Below are 21,060 nucleotides of genomic sequence, written 5' to 3' on the forward strand. Positions count from 1 at the left end.
CTGGGCAGTATTTAGATTTTCTGTTGTGATTGTGAAAAATGTCACCATTGTATGTCATTCATGCTGCATCGAGAATTGCAAAAGTAACTCTGGTACTCGTTCTGAGAGAAAACTGGACAGTGCAGTATGTTTTTTCACCTTTTCTCTGTGTAAAAACCCCAAGGGAAACAGGTCGCGGAGATGATGAGAAGACGCCAAATAGTAAATCTATTAATAATGTCACTGATTAACCCACTGCCTGTCACTCAATAAAAGGATCACATTGCTGCGTGTTTTTGAAAGTTTTCATTTTGTTTGGTTTAATAACATCACCTTTGCGAGTATGATTCTCACTCGGCTTGTGAATTAACAAACTTGAATAGGGACATAAGGCTTAATACAAATGTTTCTTAAGGTACCAAGATAGCGATAAGACAAAATTGTAAAGCATACTATGTGCAGATACTTATAAGCACAAATTTTTAACGCAACGTGTTTTCCTCTCATGCACCACGACAGTATTAAAGACCACATTCTGTACACACCTTGCTAATAAAGCATACTCTGCGCAGAAAAACTGACGAACCCAAAATATGAACTTTGAATGCTGTCTGTCTTAATGCATAATCATTTATTATGGTTTTCGAAAGGAGGGAAAACACTTAACGTTTAAACAAGTTGCATTAATATTCTGGGCTTGTCTGTATGTCTTTTATCATCACTGTCTTAGTACATTAACCAGCATTTTAAAATGCTACAAAACTGTTCACAAGCTTTAGTGATTTAATTTTAGTTATCATTTGTTGAAATAAATCTAAACATACAGTGCGCTAGTGTCTGTCTGTTGAATGTGATCCACAATCTCTGATTCTCCTCCGTGCCCATGGAAAAATTAATATATACAGTAGGGCTGCACAATTAATCTGAAAAAAATCACGATCTCGATTCATACATAAATGCGATCTCATTTCTAAATGACGGCGATTCACTTCCGTGTATTATCCTGCATTCAGATCATGCTGCATTCACGCATTGGTCACACTCACACAATAATAAAACATTAATTCACCAATCAATCATAAATCTCGATCACTTTTCTCCTCTCCCTCATTGGCCACGTTCCGCTGTCACTCACGTGACACGTAACAATGCGGCAGACCTAAACGGAGTCAATAGGCGCGTTCGCAGAATGATCACCGTATGACATCAAACTACCACGAGAGCGATAAGAAAGCAGTCAGATCCTATGCATTCAAATCACTCTTGCGGTCACTGCTCGAATTGAAGGGGGGCTGGGGGGATCCGGGACCCCCCATAAGGCATTAGGGACCCCCCATAAGAAGTAAAAAATAGACTTAAGGGGGTCCCTCAGACATTCTTATTTTTGTAAAAATAATAATGACAAATGTGATTAAATTCAAGCAATGGATATGGTAAATTAAATTTCGTGAATTATTTACAATAATTTATATTAAGTTTGTTTATGGGCTAGTTGTCATGTCTCTTTAAATTTTAAACGCCCCGCCCCACATCTAAAGACCGCTAAGCGCAGGACATCGTTGACATGACTGCTTGATTGGCGCCGCTCCATCAAGCTAACTTCAGCTAAAAAAATGCAGAATAACAAACCTCCACTCGCAGTCGGGAAGAGGAAGCTTCTTACTGACTTTTTTGAGGGGTAATTTTCTCTCTATATCTTTCCACTATATTTATCAACTCCATGTCTTTTGTATTCCTTGCATAAATTATTATTAGGCCTGGTTCTGGGGTGCTATAGATCTCGATGAAGATGAGTGACAGCTTTTTAGTAATTATAAAGGGAGTGCTCGTTGTGCGGTTTCTGTGCTAACGTTATATATAATCCATTCAGAATTGTATAAAACTTGTTTTTCATGCTGCTAAGACCAACGGCCACATACACGCTGCAAAGTTTCGGGAATTACATCGGCATATAAATGCGGGATTCACTCTTGAAATAGCTATGATTGACATATTGATAGCCATAGTAAGTTCCTGAATAAAGCAGACTTTTGGACAGAAATGGTTGAATAGTCTGCTGACTGACAGACTCCCTCATAACAGTCCACGCCGCCACCTACTGGACGTAACTATGTAAACTGCACTGAAATCGTTGAACGTACACTACTGTTCAAAAGTCATTTCTGTTCACCAAGCCTCCATTGATTTGATCCAACATACAGTAAAAACACTAATATCATGAAATATTATTACAATTTAAAATAATAATAATACAATAGTAAACAATTTTCAGCATCATTACTCCAGTCTTCAGTGCCTGTACTGTTTACTTCTGTTTTTTTTTTTTTTACTGCTGTACTAGAGACACTACTTTGTAAATGAATTCTTGAAGAGTTTCCTTGTGTGTGAGTGCTGTGATTGCAGATAAAGCCAACACTCTCTCTCTCTTACGCTTTCATACACCTTTAATGGTATATGCTACTTCCCCGTCACCCCTAGAATAAAAGGGAACGTAACACACATGATCTTCAGAAATCATTCTAATATGCTGATTTGCTGCTCAAGAAACATTTCTCATTATTATTATCAATGTTGAAAACAGTTATATTTTTCTGGATTCTGTGATGAATAGAAAGTTCAAAAAGAACAACATTTATCTGAAATAGATATAATTTGTAACATTATACACTATCGTTCAAAAGTTTGGGGGTTTTGGGTGGAAATAAATTAAAGAAATTAATACTTTTATTCAGAAAGGATGCATAAATTGATCAAAAGTGACAGTAAAGATTTAAAATGTTACAAAAGATAATATTTAAGATAAATGCTGTTCTTTTGAACTTTCTACTCATCAAAGAATCCTGAAAACCATTTGTACACAACTGGTTTCAACATTGATAATAATAATAAATGTTTGAGCAGCAAATCAGCATATTAAAATGATTTCTGAAGGATCAGGATCATGATGTGAAAATAGAAAAATATAGAAAACAGCTGTTTCACATTCTCACAATATTAATGTTTTTACTTTAAAAAAATACAAATAAATAAATATATATGCTACATTTCACTGCTGGATATACTCGGTATAATTGTGTATGTGACAAATAAAAACTCTTGAATATATACAGGTGCATCTCAATAAATTAGAATGTCGTGGAAAAGTTCATTTATTTCAGTTATTCAACTCAAATTGTGAAACTCGTGTATTAAATAAATTCAGTGCACACAGACTGAAGTAGTTTAAGTCTTTGGTTCTTTTAATTGTGATTTAGTCTCACATTTAACAAAAACCCACCAATTCACTCTCAACAAATTAGAATATGGTGACATGCCAATCAGCTAATCAACTCAAAACACCTGCAAAGGTTTCCTGAGCCTTCAAAATGGTCTCTCAGTTTGGTTCACTAGGCTACACAATCATGGGGAAGACTGCTGATCTGACAGTTGTCCAGAAGACAATCATTGACACCCTTCACAAGGAGGGTAACCCACAAACATTCATTGCCAAAGAAGCTGGCTGTTCCAAGCATGTTAACAGAAAGTTGAGTGGAAGAAAAAGATGCACAACCAACCGAGAGAACCGCAGCCTTATGAGGATTGTCAAGCAAAATCGATTCAAGAATTTGGGTGAACTTCACAAGGAATGGACTGAGGCTGGGGTCAAGGCATTAAGAGCCACCACACACAGATGTGTCAAGCAATTTGGCTACAGTTGTCATATTCCTCTTGTTAAGCCACTCCTGAACCACAGACAGCGTCAGAGGCGTCTTACCTGGGCAAAGGAGAAGAACTGGACTGTTGCCCAGTGGTCCAAAGTCTTCTTTTCAGATGAGAGCAAGTTTTGTATTTGGAAACCAAGGTCCTAGAGTCGGGAGGAAGGGTGGAGAAGCTCATAGCCCAAGTTGCATGAAGTCCAGTGTTAAGTTTCCACAGTCTGTGATGATTTGGGGTGCCATGTCATCTGCTGGTGTTGGTCCATTGTGTTTTTTGAAAACCAAAGTCACTGCACCTGTTTACCAAGAAATTTTGGAGCACTTCATGCTTCTTTCTGCTGACCAGCTTTTTAAAGATTCTGGTTTCATTTTCCAGCAGGATTTGTCACCTGCCCACACTGCCAAAAGCACCAAAAGTTGGTTAAATGACCATGGTGTTGGTGTGCTTAACTGGCCAGCAAACTCACCAGACCTGAACCCCATAGAGAATCTAATGCAGATGACCTGAAGGCCGCTATCAAAGCAACCTGGGCTTCCAATACCACCTCAGCAGTGCCACAAACTGATCACCTCCATGCCACGCCGACTTGAGTCAGTAATTAAAGCAAAAGGAGTCCCTACCAAGTATTGAGTACATATACAGTAAATGAACATGCTTTCCAGAAGGCCAACAATTCACTAAAAATTTTTTTTTTTTAATTGGTCTTATGAAGTATTCTAATTTGTTGAGAGTGAATTGGTGGGTTTTTGTTAAATGTGAGCCTAAATCATCACAATTAAAAGAACCAAAGACTTAAACTACTTCAGTCTGTGTGCATTGAATTTATTTAATACACGAGTTTCACAATTTGAGTTGAATTACTGAAATAAATGAAGTTCCCTATCGATACTCCACTCGTACTGCGTCTTGCTAAAGACGCTATGGGAAAAAGCCTTTTTTCTCCTTTACTGAAGCCTTATTCAATCACGCAGTGAAACTGCACGATCATTGGTTCGTGCAGTGTGTTAAAAACGAACCAATGTGTCGGCAGCGGAGCTGCATGAGCCTATGGCGACGGAGCCCGCCAGATCCCGCCAGAATGGGCGGGGTTATCTGGCTATATAATCGGCCGTCTGGCCATAGGATCCTCAGATTTCTTCTCCTTCAGCGACGACATCTCGCCTTCGCTGATCCCAAGAAGCCGCCTCGCCGTTGACACGCCTCGCAGCTGAGCCAGAGACCTCCTGCCAGCTGAGACGCCGCTTTCACCGCGCTCCAGCCCCGCAGAAGCCCCGGTCTGTTCGCTGCCGCCATCCGGTGAGTGCTATAAAATGCATATTTATCGGCGTTGTTGCAAATGCCGCAACAGCGAGTGTGGCTCGTGCAGGGAATCCTGCACGATGCAAAAGAGCAGTGAGCGCGTGCCGCCTGTCTGGGTCTCGCCCACGCACTGACTGCGCGCTTACTGAGACAGCTCGTTCGAGTATGAGTCTCGCTCTTCCCGCTCGCTGTCCGTCTCTGTGGAGGCAGCTCCGCTCTCCCGTTTCCCCTCTCTCAGCAAAGCTCGGAGAATGAAACATCAGAGCCACGGAGCTTCCTGCAGCGCTCGGATCCGCCGGTGTTCACACGTGAGAATCAGAGCTCCTCCTTCATTGGGCGGCTCTATTCTCTTTGGCGGACCGGAGTGGAAAGCTATGTGTGTGCGTCACTGAGACTGCGCTCATACAGGCAGCCTGCTTTCACCGAAAGCCGGGCTTTGCTCTGATTTGCTCGCGGTCCTCTATGTAGCAGGCCCCGCCTCCCCCCTTCTCTTCTCCCAGTCACCTCGGAGAGCGTGTGAGGCTGAGCAATCAGGTTTGAGTGATTTTTCGCGCCGGCATAGCCCCGTGTGTTTCACTCTGCATACAGCGCTTTGATCTGCCAGCGCGTGTGGATTAGCGCGCCTCATTACATTGAGTGGCTCAATCCTTCTGCGCGCATTGTAAAATGCTGCGCTGGGCGGCCACCCACTCACGTTTATTTTCTCCCAGTCACCTCGGAGAAAAAGACGGTAAAATCGCATGGCTGGGCGTTCAGGCTTGAGTGATTTTTCGCGCCGGCATAGCCCCGTGTGTTTCACTCTGCATACAGCGCTTTGATCTGCCAGCGCGTGTGGATTAGCGCGCCTCATTACATTGAGTGGCTCAATCCTTCTGTGCACATTGTAACATGCTGCACTGGGCGGCCCCGACTCTCGCGTTTCTCTTCTCCCAGTCACCTCGGAGAAGGAGACGGATAAAAAAAAAAAAAAAAAAAAAAAAAAGGCTTGAGTGATTTTTCGCGCCGGCATAGCCCCGCGTTTTTCACTCTGCATACAGTCTTTGATCTGCCAGTGTGTTTACACTAAGTATTAGCGCCTCTTGCAGCTCTTTGATCTGCCAGCGCTACTTTCATTATGAAAGCTTCAGTCTGTCCCTGCCGCGCTCACGGTCCCTTTCTTCAATGAAGGTGGCCACGCCTCCCCTGCTCTAGTGTTTCTACTCTCCCAGTTATCTCGGGGAAGAAACTGCAAGCTCCAGGGTTCGCGCGATCAAGCTTGAGTGAATTTACGCCAGGGCAGCCCCGCGTTTCACTCTTTGATCTCGGCTCGCCTTCTTCAGTGAAGATGGCCCCTCCCCTCGTCCGCTACGAGCGGATCTGAGAGGATGCGCGCGACACTTTTGATCTGCTGGTGTGTTTACACAATGGTAATTAATACCCCTCTTCTAAGAGTGGTTGATCCTTTTAGGCAGATAGAAAGCAAGTTGTCACTATGATTATAACTGACAGCTTCAGACTCCTGACGCTTCTGGGCTGTGCCCTCGGCCCAAATGGCCTCTGTCATGCCTCCAAACACCCCGTTTAGCTCCGGGTGCCGATGGCAATGAGTTTGTGGTAAATACTGTTGTGAACACTGGGCCCTTTCAAAAAGCGCCCACACAACTGATCGCTGTTATAGCAAGGAAATAAAACACAAACATTTTCAAAAGGGAGCACATTCCTCTCCCTCTTATCACGAGCTTCAGGTCCCCGCTTGGCGGCCTGCCACTCGAGTTTATCCAGCCCCTTGCCACGCGGGCCAAGGCCAGGAGGGCCATCCCCGGAGTGTCAGAATGGGTTATACGGATAATAGAACGAGGTTACTCACTCCAATTCGCTCGCAGACCCCCGCGCTTCAGCGGCGTGGTCTCCTCTTCTGTAGACGGCTAGAACGCTCACGTTCTACGTTCAGAAATGATGATGCTGTTGAAAAAAGGAGCCATAGAAATGGTTCCTCCAGCTCAGAGCGAATCAGGCTTTTACAGCCATTACTTCCTCGTTCCCAAGAAGGATGGCGGCCTCCGGCCCATCCTCGATCTCAGACGCCTGAATCGCGCCCTCGTGAGGAGGTCGTTCAGGATGATCACACTGAAGCAGATCCTCTCGCAAATTCGCTCAGAGGACTGGTTCTGTTCCCTGGACCTGAAAGACGCATTCTTTCACGTCCAGATAGCCCCCCCATCACAGACGATTCTTGAGATTCGCCTTTGAGGGAGTGGCTTATCAGTACACGGTCCTTTCCTTTGGACTGTCCCTGGCCCCACGCACTTTTACGAAGTGCATGGACGCGGCTCTTTCCCCTCTCAGGCAGATGGGAATCCGCATTCTCAATTACCTCGACGACTGGCTCATTCTGGCCCAGTCAGAGGTACAACTACTCTCACACAGAGCCCTCCTCCTCAGCCACCTAGAATGCCTGGGGCTCAGGGTCAATTTTGCCAAGAGCGCGCTGTTTCCCAGCCGACGGGTGTCGTTTCTGGGAACAGTTTTGGACTCAGCTCAGATGAGAGCTGTGCTAGCGCCGGAACGCGCTCTGGCCATTTAAAAGCTCGCAGCCTCCTTCCAGAGCGGCACCGCTCGCCCCGTCAAAGCGTTTCAGAGGATGCTGGGCCTCATGGCCACAGCATTGCCGGTGCTACAGTTGGGCCTGCTTCGCATGCGGCCCCTTCAGCGCTGGTTGAAACCACGGGTTCCACCCCACGCATGGCGACATGATCGCCTACATATCAGGGTGAGCCAGGCCTGTGTAACAGCCCTGGTCCCCTGGAAGAACCCACGATGGTTCAGAAAGGGTGTGACCATAGGGATGGTCTGCAGCAGGAAAGTTGTCACAACAGACGCCTCCAACATGGGTTGGGGGCGCTGTGCGAAGGCAAACCGACCTTTGGTCGAAGGCAGAGCAGAACCTCCACATCAACTGCTTAGAAATGCTAGCAGTGTGTCGAGCCTGCCAGTTTTTCCTGCCATAGCTAAAGGGACGACATTTGCTGATCCGCTCAGACAACATGTCAGTGGTGTCCTACGTAAATCACCAGGGAGGTCTCTCCTCGAAGCGCCTCTTCCTTATGGTAGAGCGACTTCTGGAGTGGGCTCAGCTCAACTTGCGCTCGCTGAGAGCAGCAAATTTGCCGGGCAGATTGAACCGAGGAGCGGATATGCTATCACGGAGCAACGTCCCCTCAGAAGAGTGGATGCTCCATCCGCAGACGGTTCGAATGATCTGGAGAATCTTTGGCAAGGCCGAAGTAGACCTTTTCGCCTCCAAAGACAACTCCCACTGCCCAGCCTATTATTCGAAGGTCAAGGACGCGTTGGCCCACGACTGGCCCAACCTCCTCCTTTATGCATACCCTCCGATCGCTCTGATTCCTCAGGTCATCAGGTGAATCGGGGAACAACGACACAAGGTCTTGTTGGTGGCCCCCCTGTGGGAGAACCAGCCTTGGATGTCAGAGCTGACCCAGCTGCTAACCGCAGCCCCCTGGTCCGTGCCCCTGAGACGAGATCTCCTCTCTCAGGTGAATGGTTTGTGGCACCCTCTTCCCAAACTGTGGGCGCTTCACCTCTGGCCGCTCAACGGGAGCCTACCAGCCTCCCAGAGCGAGTGCTAAATACCATTTCTGAGGCTAGAGCCCCGTCTACGAGACGCCTCTATGCCCTTAAATGGGCGGTTTTCTCCAAATGGTGTCTAAACCGCGGTGAGGACCCCCCCTACATCTGAGTTGGCGGTGATTCTGTCCTTCCTGCAGGAACTGCCGGATAAAGGACGCTCTCCCTCCACACTCGGGGTGTTCGTATCGGCAATAGTGGCCTTCCACGCCCCTATTGCGGGCCAATCAGTGGGCAGGGACAATGCTATCGTCCGTTTTCTAAGGGGTGCCAAGAGGCTGAATCCGCCTCGGCCCCTTACTGTCCCTACATGGGACTTACCCACTGTGCTGAGGGCCCTGAGGGGCCCTCCTTTTTGAGCCGCTCCAGTCCACGAACCTTTGGTCACTGTCGCTGAAGACTGCTCTGCTACTAGCACTAGCGTCAGTCAAGCGAGTAGGAGACCTGCAGGCGCTCTCTGTGAGCCCCGCCTGCCTGGAATTTGGGCCAAACGACTCCAAGGTCGTCCTAAAACCAAGGCATGGATACGTACCTAAGGTACTTTCCACTCCGTTCAGAGCTCAGGTCATCAAACTCTCCGCGCTTCCTCCCTCTGAGGAGGACCGGGAGTTAATTTTGTGATGCCATGTTAGAGCCCTACGGATCTACTTTGAGCGTTCCGCCTCCTTCAGGCGCACGGAACAGCTCTTTGTTAGCTTCGGTAACCGCGCCAAAGGGCTTCCGGTCACGAAGCAGAGACTCTCTAAGTGGATAGTGGATGCCGTTACGCTGGCTTACTCTTCCTTGGGCCTTCAATGCCCCATTGGAGTACGAGCCCATTTGACTAGAGGCATTGCCTCGTCACGGGCCTGGTCTAGCAGTGTGTCTATTACAGACATTTGTGCGGCGGCCGGCTGGGCCTCGCTGTCCACATTTGCAAGGTTTTATAAGCTGGATGTACCGGCCTTGCAGGCCAGGGTCCTATCTGCTTAGATGAGTATGACTTACGTTGTGGGAACAACCCTAACGGAGAACTCTTGACTGCACGGGCACTCAAGCTCTCTGATGGGTTCCTTGCATATCTCAGCCCTGAAAGTGCTGAGTATGCGAGGAATGCATGGAATGACCCGGGCCGAGCGTGACCCCTACGAGCTCAGCTCGCTTTAGCCCGAGTATACTATTATACTTCCCTCTGAGCATGGAATGCTTATGGAGGTATTTTACACAGTCGTTCCTCTACCATAGCACGGCGTGATTGAATTGTGTTCCCATAGCGTCTTTAGCAAGACGCAGTACGAGTGGAGTATCGATAGGGAACGTACTCGGTTACTATCGTAACCTCGGTTCCCTGAGATACGGAACGAGTACTGCGTACTTTGCCGTGCCAGGTAGCTGCACGACTCAGTCGTCGCTTCAGTCGAAGTAAACCTGAGGATCCTATGGCCAGACGGCCGATTATATAGCCAGATAACCCCGCCCATTCTGGCGGGATCTGGCGGGCTCCGTCGCCATAGGCTCATGCAGCTCCGCTGCCGACACATTGGTTCGTTTTTAACACACTGCACGAACCAATGATCGTGCAGTTTCACTGCGTGATTGAATAAGGCTTCAGTAAAGGAGAAAAAAGGCTTTTTCCCATAGCGTCTTTAGCAAGACGCAGTACTCGTTCCGTATCTCAGGGAACCGAGGTTACGATAGTAACCGAGTACGTTTTCCACGACATTCTAATTTATTGAGATGCACCTGTATATTGGTTTATGTCTTCACCCACTGGTTCCTGAAATTACATTGAGAGCTGTTATGGATAAATGAGTTGACTTTTGAGAATCTCCTGGACATGCTAAACTTATAAACTATTATAAAGACTATATCCTGTTTGCCCAGTTGTCTTGCACTCTTTGAATAATACTTAATCTCATCTCTATAGTATCCTTTTGCTACTGTTTAAGTAATAAAAAGGTCCATTTGAAGTTACTGACTGCTCCTTTATCACTGCTTTCTGAAACATTATGAAATAATTATTCCTGTGCCACTGCTGAATTTGAATACCATTCAGTGTGTCTGAAAGCCATCTGAATATTTTCTACAGTTTTTGAGAAATTTCAATGTATTTTTATGTCACATGCTTTTACGGATCTTCAAGTGCCTTATATGTAGTCCCCTGGTATATTTGCCATAGTTGCCCTTTTGGGTCTGCTGATTTGTCACCCTCGAAATCCAGTATTAGCTACTTGGAGTAAGCCATTAAAAGAAGAATAGTAGCTTATCTCTCTTTGTTATGCAACATTAAATAGTATATAGTTATGCATATTATGATCAAATATATTGTTTATTTTGTATAAATTGTATATTGCGAGACTAACCCCCACCCCCACCAAAAAAAAAAGTCTGATGGTGGGGACCCCCCATAAGACTTGATTCAATTCGAGCACTGCTTGCGGTACTTTGATGTCATACGGTGATCATTCTGCGCAGCGCTGCTTCAACGGGGCGTCAGCATCAACGCTTGACGGAGGGCGTGTCTGAAGCGGTGCTGACCAGAGCCGTTGAGAAACAGAGTTGCGACACGCTTTGATCCCGCCGCCGCACGGTCACGTGGCTCATGGAGCTCTCAATAGTTCCAAACAACTCCGCGCTGTCCATCGGGTCAGCATCAACAACAGCGGGTATACTTGCAGCATTTTCCGGCAAATATTAACACAAAAAGTCCATTGATTAATTCGTTTAATACACTGATTGTCTGTGGCGTTTAATGGAAATAACATTAATGGGGTTTTCTTGTTTAACTATGGAGTAAAAACATAGTACAATGCAACACACAGGATAAGGCGGTTACATTTCTTTGTATGCAAAGCATAAATAGTGTAAACTGCTTAATAAAGATTGGAGACTTGAGGCATGACTTTGTGTGTTTTTGCGTTACACTTATTCATGTGGATGTGCAGACCAATGATGAAATAAATTATGCATATTTAAAGAGTATAAGAAATCTAAATGGTATGTAAAATGTGTTATTGTATTAATATATATTTCTTCATCTATGGTCATCTATTATTCACATTTTAATACAATATTATGTTAAAATATAAGATACAATATGCATACACAAGTGAATATCAATGAATGCTAGAAAAATGCTAGAAATGGTTTTAGCCATTTTCAAAAAAAAAAATCTAAAAAGACATCTTTTTTGCCACCATCTGACCAATTAATACTAGCACTTACCTATTTTATTTATATTTATTATTAAAAAAATCATTGCTATGTGAACTGTGCTAGACTAACTGAGACTTGTCACAGCACTTTATTTTGTTGCTCTTTCGTTGGTCTGTTTGCTTCTACATTGTAAGTCGTTTTGGATAAAAGCGTCTGCTAAATGACTAAATGTAAATGAAAAAAATTTAAATTTAAGTTTTGCAAATACTTCAAAATAAAAAAGGCAACCAACTGTATTCAACAAAATATTTTATTATATAATATATCCACGTTATCTAACTGCAAATATAGCATATACTGCCTATTATCTAAAAATAAACATTAACTATAACGTGTTTCATAAAATACAACTACTGGTCAGATTTCCGAGAGGTAAACTAATGCGTTGAAATGGCAAAAAATGCTGTAATTTCCTCAACTTTCTGGCGACTGTGCTTGAGAAGCACTGAAATGAATGGGCTTCAATGCTGAAACTACCGGTTGTTTGGAACTATTGGCTGCTCCATGACACGCTTTACTTCCGCATTCCTAAGTTCCTATGGAAGCCTATGGGAGTGTCGCAACTCTGTTTCTCAACGGCTCTGGTGCTGATGCGCCGTCATAGTGATAATAGCCAATCACATACTTTTCTGGTGCTGCATGAACGGGATTGGCTAGCGTCTGCGCTAGGGTATTTGCATAAGGCGATCTGATTGGCTGACGCCTGCGTTGGCGCTTGAAAAGTTTCGGGCCTTAAGACGAGATTTTTTTTTTTTGTATCACTCCACAGGTGCTCTCCAGTTGCTACTTACCCTGGGAAATAAAATTCTTCTCAAATTTCTGTAAGAACTCCAGGTACAACAAGTCATCTGATGTCAGTGCTTCTTCCCCAACCACGGCCTTCATTGCCTGCACATCTTTCCCGATGGCATAGCAAGCATACTGCAAAAGATGAGAAATAATTTAAATAAAATTTAAATCCCCATACATAATGTACTCAAAACATCAGATGAATAAAATAAACTAATATTTACAGGAACGGGGAAAAAACGGCAACAATTGTTTGTGAAACAGACTCAATTGTTTTAGTCACCACTGAGATGCTGTTCTTTATTAATTTCTTGAGAGTTTACACTCAGATTTAAAACCTTTAAACTGTAAAGTGCACCGTGCATAAAGTTATTGTCTCTCAAAAGAAAGTCGACTCTGAATCATTGAAACGAGTCGTATTTAAAACGAATCCCAAGCTGTTTCATGTTGAAGTCAACATGATACATTAGCATATTGCCCGCCCACTTGTTGGTCTGAATGAAAATGCAACTTCATTCTTTGCCACTAGGAGCCGCTTTTGGAGCGGTAAAAATAACGTTTTCCACTGTACACAAAGCGGCACTGCTCACAAACGCTGCTTCATCAGGCATTACAGCCATGATGAAATGGAAATGAGACCAATCACCGCCGATTAGCGTCACGCAAAGGAGGGGTTTGAAAAAATTAATTGTTGAGCGAATCATTTGGGAGTCGTTGAGTAAGTAAGGTAAAAAAACAAAACAAAAAAAAGCATATTATAAAACAATGAAAGTGTTTTTTTGACCTTGCATGTCAACCTGTTTTTGGGGACTCCCAAAACCAAAATATTAACCTTTCATTACCCATGATAGGGGCACTTTAAGGTGTCCTTGTTACCATATATTTATACATTTAAAGGGGTCATCGGAGGCCCAAGTTGATATGATTCTTTAGGGTCTTAATTAAAAGTCTGTAACATAGTTTGGTTAAAATGTCTGGTAGTGTAAAACAACACTGTTTTTACCCTGTCAAAAAAAGTTCTATCTACAGCAAGCTGTTTTACTGCATGTCACTTTAAATGCAAATAAGCACTGCTCATCCCACCCCTCTCTTCCGAGCTGCTCTCTGAGAGACGGTAAACTTTATCCGCATTCATCATGAAACTTGCTGATTAGCACATTATTCGGAAAGGCGATTTGCAAAGATTCATTAAAAAACCTTACACTCACTTCTTCTGGAGGTGGAGCTGGATCACAAATTATTCATGTGAAGATAGATGCATTTAGGTAGATTGGATTCGGGGGTGCATTCCCTTCAGAAACAAATGTAATCCACCACGTCTCCAGTGGCTCAGATGTCAGGAGCAAAGACGACTGCTATGTTCATTATTACATCCAACAACAAAACACCTCAATCGCTATGGAGACATTCTTGTCTACATCTGCTCCGGCGTCAAAACAATGGCGCACTGATGACAGCTCACTCAGGGCAGGTCTACGGTAAGACACCAGTCCAGTCTGTGCTGAAACACTACTGTCAATCAACTATCGTGGGAGGGCCTGGGTCTGTGTGATGTCACACAGACAGGCATCTGAGATCGGCATCGATTTGAGAAAGGGGAAATGATTTCACGAGATAAAAAAAAACACTGGGTGGATCTTTATCATTATAGGGTGGTTGTGTGCATACACTGCCAACACACATTTCAGTTCAAACAGCTTGTAGAAGCACATGTCGCATCCGATGACCCCTTTAAGTACTGAGTAATATTAATTAACTTCATGCACTTACTATATTGGTTAGGGTTAAGATTAGGATTAGGGATTGTTTTAGGGTTACTTGCATTTAATTATTAGGGGTGCTCTGATCAGGATCAGGCCGATCACTGATCGTTGATCACAGAAAGCAGTATCTGTCGATATGATCACCGATACCGATCTTATTAAAGCCTTCTTTTTTATCATGTGAAATTATTTAGAGTAATACTCAAATTAGGATTTTTAGACATTTATTCAGGGCCTAAATTTCATTTTTGAAAATGGAAGGGAAATTCCCTCTTAGGTGACTCTTGTGAGGGGGATTTGTTTTTGAGGGGGCATTTTTAGACATTTTAAAAATATATATATTTATCTCACCTAAATGTTTGATGATGCAGTGCATTTGGTTTTTACAATCGTACAATTGTTGCACAATAGCCTACACACAGCACAAGCCTGATTTCATGAGGCAGACTTTTACGCCAGGTTCACACATACTCCGTTTGCAGTGCTTTGTACTTTCACACCAAGTCCGCTACTGATCCGTGGCTGTTTACCACCAACACAACATTTATCCATTATTTTGATTTCAAATCCAAACATTGTTACTGAAAATGCTTTTCAGCATTGTGATTCTTTTTTTCTTTTTTTTTCACAGTACTGTAGATGACTCGAAAACCACCAGATGACTTGAAAAGCTCTATTTGAAAAAAATCTAGGGCTGCCACTAACGACCATTTTTATTTCGATTAATCTATCGACAAATTTTTTTGATTAATCGATTAATCGAAACGATTAATTTTCAGCAAAAAAACCCAAAACAAAAACAATTCTACTTAAAAGTATTTTATTAAACCAAATGAAATCCAAATTTCTATTAAATACTTTTTTAAATCAAAAGTGAAGTGCAACAGAGTGCAAGAAGCAACTGTCCATCTCAGTCAAATCACTGAAATCACAGTTCAGTATTATAGTGTGAGAATGACAACATATCCACGTGTTCTGGTCTAATAATACAATTATAATCAAAAAACTTTTTAAAGGAGCATTTACCAGAAATATTGTTTACCAGAATTTATTTAGATGAAAAATGTAAATGTGCAGCATTTCTGAAAAAAAAAAACTTTTTTAAATATAAAATCAATTAATTTGAGAGGCTTTTTATCATTCAAATTTAATGGAATCATTCAAATGGAATCCAGAAAATAATGGAAAAGAGAATTTGGTACAAATAAAACTGTAAAACTCAATTAATTAGGCTTTTTGATTAATACAATTTTAAAAACTGAATTTGGAAATAAAACGGATTTCATAGGGCCCTATAATTATAATATGTTTTTGTGGTAATAAAAATGGATTTAAGTGAACGATAGCTTTTAAAATGACTTAAAATACATATATAATAGCAATGATGCAATAATAATGAGTTCAAATAAAGTATCACAAGCAAGAAATCATATGGTTTTATTGAACAAAACTGTTAAAATACATAATGTATTATAAACAATAGAGCTAATGTAGATTACGCATTACAACAAAAGCCTGCAGGGGGCGCCGACGGCCTGACGATTATTATTTTTACACATTACTGTTTAATATTGACCAAGCACCATTTAATTCAAGCGTACACTTAATCTTTAATATTTGTCCATTTTTTTAGGACAGAAATGCTATAGCCGCCGTAATTAAATGAATAAGGGGACATCAAACCGTGTAAACTCAGAGTGAGGGTTTGAGCTTTTATTTTGAAATCGCGATGTATTCTCCTGTATTAGTGTAGATTTATAAATTATTTACCTTACAAATCCGATGAAATGGCGGCAGCTGCGTTCCCAGATGAAGGTTATAATAAACCCAAACTCACAATAACATGCAGGGATGGAGTTTAAGACGCTCCACATGTAAATGATAATGTTTCTGTGGAGCTACTGTGAACGGAGCCGCTGTGAGACGCACGTGCTTAACCTACACACATGTAAATAATTAAAGCGCATATACTGTGAGAACTGCATCGCATATAATTATTTAATTAAATCATAGCATTTGTGAATTCACAATTATGCTTAATTATGATTTTTAAATGGGTTTAATATATCATACAGCCTTGGAAAATAGTCTAAAAATGTGTTTTATGGATTCTCGTCCGTGAAATGCGCCCCTTCCGGTATTTTTCCGGTTAGTCGACGCGAACAAAATGAAGTCGACGATTTTTAAAAATCGACGAATTGCGACAGCCCTAAAAAAAAATAAAAAATCAATCAATCAATGATTGGGGTGATTTTGTAAATTAGCATAAAAAATAAACTAATTACAAACATAGATAAATGTAATAGAACAAATAATTAAATCTAATAAATTTGTGTTAAAGCTACAAAAAAGTAATACATAAGTCTGTTTTGTTGTTTGATTAACATTCATGACGCAGACAGCCTTAGGAACATTAAAGTGCTGTGAACCAATATACTGTTATAAATTCATGTTCTTTATCAATTGTTTACCTTCACCTAAGCCGTAAGCGACTGTGTTTACAAGGATACTTGCAGAAACATGCATTTTGACAGTTTCGCACATACAGTATGTGTCTTTAGGAACAAATACACGTGGAAGAGAATGGAATTCGGTGTTCACATGCATCTGCGTGGCTCTCACCATGTCTACACCAGACGCAAGTAGCGCAGCACGATAAAATACAATAGAACCCATTATAATCAGTGATGCTGTCTACACTGGATGTGGCGCGACATGGCAAATCCCTGAAAATAAATCCCTCATTCTTTTTATGACGTACGGACACAAAGTTCAAAGGATTTGCAATGGTCGCTTTGTCGTGTCCAGTATAGACAAGGTGGGGCAGCGCGACGCAACAGCTGTCGCAAAAACGATCAGTATAAATATAACTATCAGTAGGCCTATACTAAAAATCGCACATCCAGCAATGTGACTATCACGGATATGCACATCGCGATATCGATGCTGAAACGATATATCGTGCAGCCCTAAGTTATAAGTTATTTAATGAAGAAATATTTTGTACCTCACCTTCAGCATTATAATTATTTTACCTGCGCCGGAGACTGAGACGGTGCCGCTGCATGTCATGCCAAACCTCTCACGGCCGGTGCATCATTGGTTTATGAGTTCGGCCTTTATAGAGACTGCCAATCAAATATCCAGAAGCGATTATCGGCCGATAGTGATTGGTAGCCGATCAATCGGGGCACTAATAATTATGGATAATTTATTGCTATTATAATAGTAAATACATGTAATGTGTAACAGGGACACCTTAAAGTTTTACCAAAAATGAAAATATCTTTAGACATAATTAGAAAATCTAAAATGATGTAAAATTCCATACTTACCAGCTGATTAGAGACATCTGAGTGGTCTTTGCGTGTCATTCCTTCACCAATGGCCGACTTCATCAATCGAGACAAAGAAGGCAGTACATTGATGGGAGGATAGATCTGTATAGAAACATCAACAGATGCTATTAAACGGATTCAATCATGTACTAAATAACTAATATTAAGACTGTGAGCTTGTTTCCATTACTCGCCTGTCTGTTATGAAGCTGCCTGTCCACATAAATTTGACCCTCAGTGATGTAGCCAGTTAAATCGGGAATAGGATGCGTAATATCTGTGGACAGGAGATGAAATTATGCAAGTAAACCATTTATGACATGGTTCCTCAAATAGTTTTTGCAGAGGGCTGAATTCTGCCAACAATACCAAGCCAAGGGCCACTGACCTACAGTGCCCTCCAAAAGTATTGGAACAGTAAAGACAAAATTGCTCTGTTGGCTGACATTGTTTTACCAGCTAAGAAGTTGAGCACTTTTAGAGTTTCATCCCTCTATCTGATGTGAGCATAAGTATTGGAACAGTTGCCTCACAGGTCTTTCTAAGTGATCAGCTGTGTCCTGTTACATTAATTCTTCAGATATTTAAAGCAGGTAATGTGTCGTATCAGTTATATCCATTACTTCTGTATTCTGAATCTTGCAATTGATGATGACACACACAAAACAGGATGAAGACGAGGGAGCTGACTTTGAGAGAAAAGCAAGCAATTTGGATGCTAAAAGAAAAGAGGAAGTCAATTAGAGCTATAGCAAAAACAAATGGCATGGAAAAATAAAGAGTTTGGAAACCACCAGCGACACCAGCAGCCAACAACGACCTGATCGGCTGAGAAAACAACAGTAGTTGATGACAGACAATTCATAAAAGCTAAAAACCAATGTCTGTAAAATCACCAACAACTTCTTCCAGAAAGCTGGGGTGATGTTCTGACAATCTACTGTCCTCAGGAGACTTTGACACAGAATTACAGATGCTACACAGCAAGATGCAAACCTCTGACCAGCACCAAAAATAGAAAGGCAAGATTAGAGTTTGCAAAAAAGCACAAAGGTGAGCCAGAAGAGTTTTGGAACTGTGTTTATGGACCGATGAGACAAAGATTAACCTTTATCTAAGTGATGGGAAAGCAAAAATGTGGAGAAAAAAAGGGAACTGCAATGATCCCAAGCATACAGCCTATGCTTTATAAGGGCAAAGAAATGGAAAGTTTTAGATTGCCCAAGTCAATCTCCAGATTTAAATCCGATTGAACATGAATTTCAGAAACTCCCCAAAACAAGCAACAATTGGAATTGGCTGCATTAAAGGCTGGTAAAAGTATTTCAAAGGATGAGACCAAGAGTCTGGTGATGTCTATGGGTCACAGACTCACTGCTGGGATTGTGCGCAAGGGATCTGCAACTAAATAATAGCTTTTAATCTTTTATATCTGCCTTATGTTCAACTGTCCCAATACTTATGCTCACATTAATGAGTGGGATGAACTCTAAAAGTGCTGTTCTTTCTAATTAGTAAAACATATACGTGTTGAAACGGATAATAATAAAATGTGACATTCTGTAGTTTTGTCTCATATTCATCTTTTAATCATATTTGCAAATGTCTTCACTCCACAGCCAACAGAGCAATTTTGACTTTACTGTTACTTATGGAGGGCACTGTATACGAAGAGTTTATTTGCAAAAACAGATAAATCAGAGATAACTTCAGAGATAATCATGTTTTTTATCATGTTGTGTTTTTATTGTGTTAGTTAGCTGTATTTTTTTTTGTTTTGTTATTTTTTAACCTAATCAAAATAACCCAAAATAACCAAATAACTCATCTCAACTTTGATTGAGATTTATTTGGAATGCACAAAAAACAACTGATACTGATAATTATTCAAAATGGAGTTATCTGTTTTTACAAATTAACTCAATATATTATTATTATTATTATTATATTATTGTTGCTTTTGTTAAAATAGTCACAAGATGGTCACAAGATAAATATTCAGATTTTTTCCCCCAGTAGTGTTTTATTCAAACAATTATGAAAATGTTTGCATTTAAATACAGAAGAACTTTGCCTGCTGAATATTAAAAACAAACAAACAAACAAACAAAAAAATCTGGATCTCCATGTCTGCCATTCAAATCAACTGTTCCTGCTCATCTCCAGACTGGATCTCTTCTCTCCACTTTCCCTAATTGCAGATTCAATTACTAGATCTGTCAGCATTAATATTTTTACACTTAGATTTTTTTGGGGAGGATCAAACTGTAATACCGTGTGTCCCAACCAGACATGACGCGATAAAAAGTATATTTTCCATGTAATTTTTGTCCTAACCACCCGCGACAGCGACACGTGACAATCAGCGACACGGAATTCTATTTTAGATTTGTTTTTTTTTGCAACGTCGTGGCAGGAACAACATACTAAATATTATTCAATATTAAAAGTGTCTAATGTGAGTTTGAATATTATTTTACGTGAGGTTTATAGCCATAGTGAAAGCAACAATAGATATTTTACCTCAGATCTTGAAAATAAATGAAAGCAAACATATGTTAAAACTGTGAACTCACTGCGAAACAACATCCATAACAAAGATGGTATCACTCACTCAAAACTGTTCAGTCCATTCACATTTGAATCATCTATTATCCGTGTCCACTTTTCTTTACTTCACACTTGCCATGTTTTTGCTGTCACATAGTATGTACACTGGACTTGACAAACCATTGCAAATCATTTGAACTTTGCATCAGTCATAAATAGAACGAGTCAGCAATTTACTGTCAGGGATTTGTTGCACAGTGCTGCATCCAGTGTAGACAGCATCACTGATTATAAGTTCTATTGTATTTTGTTGCGTCACGCCATGCCGCTCGCATCCGGTGTAGACATTATGTAAGAATGTCGCTTTCTGATGCTGCGTTTGAATTTTCATGCCACATTATTTGAAATTAACGCGGGCTGCCTATTGAGGAACCCTGATTTATGATAATTAAAGTATTAAAAGAAGAGTAGGAACAAGTAGGTTTGCTAACCATCATTGGGCATAGTGAGGATTGGGATTTGGGTGATGGAGCCATTGCGTCCCTCCACACGTCCGGCCCTCTCATATATTGTTGCCAGATCAGTGTACATGTAACCTGGGAAACCACGTCGACCAGGAACCTCTTCTCTAGCTGCTGAGACCTTCAAGATGATAGGGTTTAATGCACAGTCACGAGTAGCATGTTTTGCCTTAATGCTAATGGCTGTCTGTATAAATTCACTAGGGATGCCAAATCGATTAATTGCAATCAAAATAAAGATTTACGTAATGTGTATGTGCTGTATACATTTATATGCATATACGTATAAATACACACACACAC

The 21,060-nt window shown here is 41.6% G+C and overlaps 1 protein-coding gene across 1 annotated transcript in view; it reads right to left on the reverse strand.

The window, feature by feature from the left end:
* Window positions 1-21,060, reverse strand: part of LOC306863985 (V-type proton ATPase subunit B, brain isoform) — a 34,925-nt gene that overhangs the window by 2,944 nt on the left and 10,921 nt on the right. The window contains exons 10-13 of the mRNA XM_079407621.1: window positions 20,728-20,878; window positions 17,881-17,963; window positions 17,684-17,788; window positions 12,588-12,717 (exon numbers count right to left, since the gene is read on the reverse strand). Coding sequence (XP_079263747.1) covers window positions 12,588-12,717; window positions 17,684-17,788; window positions 17,881-17,963; window positions 20,728-20,878 — 469 coding nt within the window. The remainder of the gene's footprint in view (window positions 1-12,587; window positions 12,718-17,683; window positions 17,789-17,880; window positions 17,964-20,727; window positions 20,879-21,060) is intronic.

Source organism: Barbus barbus (genome assembly GCF_936440315.1).
Source record: "Barbus barbus genome assembly, chromosome: 45".
In the NCBI taxonomy this organism is placed as follows: domain Eukaryota; kingdom Metazoa; phylum Chordata; class Actinopteri; order Cypriniformes; family Cyprinidae; genus Barbus; species Barbus barbus.